Source organism: Muscardinus avellanarius (genome assembly GCF_963383645.1).
Source record: "Muscardinus avellanarius genome assembly, chromosome: 11".
In the NCBI taxonomy this organism is placed as follows: domain Eukaryota; kingdom Metazoa; phylum Chordata; class Mammalia; order Rodentia; family Gliridae; genus Muscardinus; species Muscardinus avellanarius.
In genome coordinates, this window is record NC_137797.1 from 16,651,094 (window position 1) to 16,657,728 (window position 6,635).

Genomic DNA, 6,635 nt, shown 5'->3' on the forward strand with positions numbered 1-6,635 from the left:
AAACTACTGGACTTAGAAACAAGAAAGCTTAGTTCTGCCATTCCATTTAAACATCGATTCTGTAAATTAGCTAGAATAAATGTGCCTAGTTGTTAATATGTAATGGTTTTCATAAATTTGAGGGTACTTATGGGGAGGGGAGAAAAAAAAACTGTCTTTTGGAAAGCTATTCATTAAGTTACAAAAATATCTTTTAAATAGTTCCTACGCTGAATTAATCTTTTTTGGTTAGTATTTAGAATAGTACCAAGGGCTAACTTTCCTGTTGCTTTTTAAATGCAAGGCTGATCCTGTCACAAACCACAATATTAAAACAAAACAAAAAAAAAACTTTCAAAAGCTCTAACCAGCATCGGAGCTTAATTTAATTAGAAAATATACTGGTATGTAAAGCACTAGAAATTGATTCAGGAGCTCAACCCTCTATGATTATTTCAGCCCAACAAATGTTGGGTTGTATAAGGCTAGCTTCTTTTATCCAGTTTACATCATACCTAACAGTCAGCACCTCTAACCCAATTCTGTCCCCTTTCTAAAGGGGGAAAGGGAACTCGCATTCCTAGTTGTAAATGCCTTTCTAGAAATGTTAGCCAACAGTGAACCACCTCACCCTCTTCTTACACTTAGTTGCCAGAGGACTGGGAGCAACACATCAAATATACATTAGAGAGTAAAGCCACTGTTGGATTTAGAGACCAAGCAAGCTGGAGCAACAAGTGACACAAGACACTCATTATGAGGACTCATGACTGTAGGTTTGTACTCTATGAGCGGGCTCTAAAAAGCTCAGGCATTAGACAACCTTGAGGTTGAGTCCAGCCTTGCTGCTTACTAACCGGGACCTTTATCACATTACTCAATGTTGAGGCCCGTCGGATTTTCCTTATATTTATATATGGCACCTTGCACATGGTAGGTGTTAAGTGACTACTACATGGCTACACATGGCTTCTGATGTGATACATGGCCAAATACTGACCTATAAAGGAGCTACGAGTTACTTCACAGATTTCTAAAGACACTCATATGGTACCAGTACAAGGAATAAAAGCAACTGGGGTGGAGCTGCAGTTCATGAGCAGAGATTACTTCTAGAATCAAAAATAAGTAACGATTATATATCCCAATCTGGAAATAAGAACACAATAAAACAAAGAAACACATTCATTAGCCATGGTCCTCTGCAAAACCCAGTGTGAATCCAAAGAATCAGAGCTCAATCTCAAAGAGGAAAGCAAAAAGTCCTCCTAGATGGTCCAGGACATTTACATATCCCACTCAATGGAGAGGTTATACTTCTAGAGCTGCCCCAGTATTAGGTCCCTACAAATGAGGGTTGTGTTTTTTTTTTTTTTTTTTTTTGTGTGTGTGTGTGTGGTACTGGGGACTGAACCCGGGGCATTCTACCACCAAGCTATACTCTCAGCCCCCTTTTTTAAAATTTTAAAACAGGGTCTCACTAGGTTATTGAGAGTCTCACTAAGTTGCTGAGTCTGGTCTCAAACCTGTGATTCTCTTATCTCAACCTCCCAAGTACTGGGATTATAGACATGTGCCATCACACCTGTGGAATCAGTTTCTTCAAGCACATAAAGGAAGACCTCATGGCTCTCAGTGCAGACTTCCTCTCTCATGAGGACTGCCGACCTAATAGTATCTTAAATAACTTTTATCCTTCATTTGGCCATAAACGTGCCACACTTCCAAAATGGAATCCTCTTGGAGCTTACTATGCAACAGTCATATACCCAGGGAGTCTCTGGTCACCAGACCATCTCTGTAATTATCATCATAGTTGATGGCTCTAGGCCAGTTCCTTTATCTATTAAATGAGAGTTTTGTACTCAATTATGTTTGAGTTTCCTCTATTCAAAAGTATTCTATGATTCTAGTTGGGAATGTAGCTCAAAGATAGAGAACAGAGCATGTTCTTGGCATGTTCAAAACCATGGGCTTTTGGCTTTTTTTTTTTTTTTTTTGGTACTAGGGGATTGAACCCAGGGACATTCTACCTCCAAGCTATACCCCCAGCCATATTTCTTATTCTATATTTTTAAACCGGGTCTCACTAAGTTGTAGAGTGTCTCACTAAGTAACTGAGGCTGGCCACAAACCTATAATCCTCCTGTCTCAGTCTCCCAAGTCCTGGGATTACAAGCATGCACCACCATGCTCAAAAACTTTGGGCTTCTAATCCCCAACACACACACACATACACACACACACACACACACACACACACACACACACTGTGATTCAAAGAATCCTGATACTACTATCAGTTCAGGGGCCTGGATCACTGTTTTTTGTTGATAATCATTATAACGATGGCAACCAATCTCTCTATGAAACCTGTTATTAGAGAAGCAGGAGCTGAGTCTACACTAGAACAATGTACTTCAAGATGAACAGCTCATTCTGTAACTGAAGCCAAAGGAAATAGTACACTATTAAAAAAAAAAAAAAAAACTTTCTCTTCTGTGTTAAAAAACAGAGAAAAGGCCCTACAAAAAGAGCCCTAGATATGGCCTCAAGACCAGATATGGCCTCAAGACCAGACCTGATACTTCCTAGCTATATGCTCTTGAGTCTCTATATATTCACACTTTGTCTTTCTGAACCTCAGTTTTCACAGGTTCGAAACCAGCCTCAACTATTTAGTGAGACTTTCAGCAACCCAGCAAGACCCTGTTTCAAAACACAAAATATAAAGGGCTGGGGGTGTAGCTCAGAGGTAGAATGACCCTGGGTTCAATTCCCAGCACCAATAAATAAATAAGTAAAATAAATAAAGTAGGAGTTGTTTTTCACTCTTCCCGGTTTACCTGTTAAGATTTACTGAGTGTGTGCTGTGTACTGTGTATTATCCTAAGAACTTTCACAGGTCATCATATATAATTGTATCATTAAAAATAAGGGAGATAGAAGTATTCTCTTTTTAAATAGAAAATTGAAATTCTCTTTTTAAATAGAAAATTACAGGCACAGTAGCCCATATCTGTAATCCCAGTACTTGGGAGACTGAGACAGTAAGATCGCAGGTTCAAGGCCAGCTTCAGCAGGTAGTGAAACACTCATCAACCTAACAAGGCCCTGTTTCATAATGAAAATAAAATAAAGCTAGGGGTATAGCTCAGAGGCAGAATGTCCCTTAGTTTAATCCCAGTAAAACATTAAAGAGGTTCAAAGATCCAGTTATAGGTTGTTCCCTCTTCCTATTTATTTGAGTATCTAGCATATAGTAAGTGCTAAATAAACATTAGTTGTTTCAACACAATGGCTAAGTTTTTATTACTTCTGTGTGTGTGTGTGTGTGTGTGTGTGTGTGTGTGTGTGTTTTACTGGGGTTTGAACCCAGGGGCATTCTATCTCCGAGCTACACCCCCAGCCCCAACCCTATTTTTTATTCTTTATTTTGAAACAGGGTCTAAGTTGTGGAATGCCTATACTCCTTCCTTCCTTTCTTCTTCTTTCTTTCTTTCTTTCTTTCTTTCTTATCTTTCTTTCTTTCTTTCTTGTACTGAGGATAGAACCCAGGGGCTTTTTTTGGAAACAGGGTCTCACTAAGATGCTAAGAGCCTCAATCAGTAGCTGAGGCTGGCTTCGAACCTGTACAATCCTCCTGTCTCAGCCTCCCAAACACTGGGAATATAAGCTTACGTCACCACGCCTGGCTTATGTCTTTCTTTTAAAAATCATTTTGTAGCTGCCTCACATCTTTTCTGGAAAGCAGTAATAAATCAAGTTAAAAGAATATAATTAAAACCAGGCGTGGTGGCACATGCTTGTAATCCCAGTACTTGATAGGCTGAGACAGGAGGATGGCAGGTTCGAGGCTACGCTCAGCTACTTAGTGAGGCCCTCTGCAACTTAGTGAGACCATTTCAAAATAAAGAATAAAAAGTAGGGCTAGGGTGTAACTCGCAGGTAGAATGACCCTGGTGTGGTGGCTCATGCCTATAATCTGAGTATTTGGGAGGCTGAGACAGAAGGGTCATAGACTCGAGACCAGCCTAAGCAACTCAGCAAGACTCTTGGCCATCTAGCAAAACCTTGTTTCAAAACAAAAAATAAAAAAAGGCCTGGGGGTATAGCTTGGAGATAGAATGCCTCTGGGTTCAATCCCCAGTGCCCCCCCACAAATCCACACAATGTATACTCCTACATATTAAATGAGTTTCTCCTAAATTAGGAAGATATGCTCAATGATATATACCCTGTCAGGAAATGAAGAGGCTGGCCAGATGTGATGGTACATGCCTATAATGCTGGCTACTTGGGAGACTGAAGCAGGAGGATCTTTGAGTAATTTAACATGTGGTAATTTAGCAAGACCCTATATCTAAATAAATAAATAAATAAATAGGAGGGCCAGGGATATAACTCTTGTAATAGAGAGAGCCCCCTCCCCACCAGAGTTCAATCCGTAGTTTTTTGGGGGGAGGGGGAATTGCAGGGGCTAGGCATGAGTAGAACATAGCCCCTGCTACCTCCCAGAGAAAGTAGCATGGCAGAAAGAGCAGTAGGCTTGGGTTTGGACAACCTCGATTCAAATCTTAGTTCCACCATTCATTGGCTGTGTGGATTTGGGACATTGTCATCTTAGATCTCATTTGTGACGTGAGGAATACCAACACTCTACTCACAGAGTTCTTGGGAAGATTAAATGCTTAGAAAGGTTCTTCATAAGCACTGTGTCTTATTTTGGACCTTTTTCACGCAGGGCAGAAATGGCCTACCAGCAGTTCAAGAACACAGACTATATAAGTGCAGTGGTGGGCACACAGCAAACACAGAATGGAAGATTATGAGTGAGGCAAATGAAAGAGAGATGTGACATCTGGGGTGTGACCTGGTGTTGGGTGTGTTTTCACAGATGGGAGTAGTCAGTCATCCCCATATAGTAGTCTTCTAAGCAGACTAAAGGTGCGGTATGCTACCTTTTGAAGTAAACATGTAAAGTTCCTGGAAGGAAGAGTTAATGGAGAGCTAACGGTTCTCAGATTCAGAGAAGTGACTGGGATTTACCAACAAGATACCACTGCAGGGTTGTAAACTGAAAAGAACAATGAATGGATAGTTTGAAGACTTAGGATGGAATCCTGCTTCCAAGTATGACCTTGGGCAAGTTACTTAACCCTTCTTGAGTCTAAATTGCAAAACACAGATAATACCTCACAGGATTGCTGTCCAGATTAAGTGAGATAATGAACAGGAAAGCTGTTAATGCGGTACAAATAACAGATATTATTAGGAGTTAGGTTCTCCACCCACTTACAACATAATGTCCATGACCTTGGGCGTGATTTCAGTTCTTTGCACCTCGGTTTCCTCATCTACAAAATGGGAAGGATGAGACCATCTACCCTATAAATACTTTGAGGATCAAATGAGACCATTATATGAGACAGCAACGCCTTCAAAACTATACAGTGGTGTAAGTATATAAAGAACTGCCATCCTTGCGGATACGTTTATGCATGTCAAGGGCTGTGTGTATGCAGAGAAGCACGTATTTTTATGCTATCCAGGTGAAAGAGTCTCACATGCATTGATGCATTCAGGAGTGGGGCGCAGGGCAAAGACGCACATCTACGGAGTCTGGGGGTGTGACTGGCACGCTTGGGAAAAGAACCACAGGACAGGCTGCTGGGCCAGGAATCAGAGGGGTGGGCGCTAGAGTGGGGGCAGGGGGATGCAGGATGCACGGATCGGAAAGGCTGGGGGCACAAACACGCATGCCCAAGCCGGAAACGTTTTCGGGGGAGAGCAATGCGCATCCCCGGAATGAGGGGGTGGGGAGGGAGGCGATGTGCAAGCCCCGAGGGCGGCCCGGGGGTGCGAGAGCGCTCGCCCGGGGCCAGAGCTCTTTACCTTGTCGCTGTAATCCCTCAGGACCCGCTCGATAGCCCCCGCCTCGCCGGCCCGGACGATGTACAGGGCGCGCTCCTCATCCATGGCCGCAGGTGCGGGGGAGCCGCGGCCGCTCTGCGCTCCCGAGCCGCTGCCTCCAGGTAAACGCCTCGCGCCCCCGCTCGCTCGCTCCGTCCCAGCTTCCTTCCTTCCCTCCTTCCCTCCCTCCCTCCAGTCTCCAACCCGCCAGCCTCCGCCCGGGCAGGCCCGACGTCACCGCCCCTCAACTTTCACCCCGCGACGTCACCGCTCCCCAGCAACCAGCGCCTCGCGGCCGCCCCGACCAGGCCCAGCGTCCACGGAGGCCCGGCGCGGCCCGGGGCGGGGTCAGGCCCGGGACCCTGCTCGCTCGCCTCCGTCCCCCAACCTCCAAGAGGCCAGCCTCTAGAGCGGGCTTTCACCAACACAACTGTTCTCCCCCGACCCTCCTCTATGAATCATTCTCGCCCGCGGACAAGAACTACCCGGCTTTTCCCCGCCCATCTGCGAGCCAGCGGCTCGGCGGACTACGACTCCCGGCATGCAGCGGGCCCACTCCACGCTGCCATCTGATTTACGGGGTGCCGAGTGGCCTGCCGGGATTGGTAGTCGCCCAGCGGGCAAGACTTCCCGCCGCGGGCATGCTGGGAACTGTGGTCCAGCGAGGACCGGAAACGGGAGTCCCGAGGCCGGCGGCGGCGAGACCGTTAGGGGGAGGGAGTCGGCTCCGCTCTGCCCGGGTT

General features: G+C 45.1%; 1 protein-coding gene across 7 annotated transcripts in view; it reads right to left on the reverse strand.

Moving 5' to 3' along the window:
* The window catches only part of RIC8B (RIC8 guanine nucleotide exchange factor B), a gene marked incomplete at both ends in the record, with an annotated part of 107,529 nt that extends 101,571 nt beyond the window's left edge, over positions 1-5,958 (reverse strand). For 5 of the 7 annotated variants that reach the window (XM_080705305.1, XM_080705301.1, XM_080705303.1 and 2 more), the window contains one exon: positions 5,875-5,958. In XM_080705305.1, the coding sequence (XP_080561431.1) occupies positions 5,875-5,958 (84 nt within the window). Of the gene's footprint in view, positions 1-5,270; positions 5,337-5,874 lie in introns of those variants that run through there. The other 2 variants (XM_080705304.1, XM_080705300.1) reach the window with 1 other exon arrangement.
* Positions 5,959-6,635: the final 677 nt, after the last annotated feature.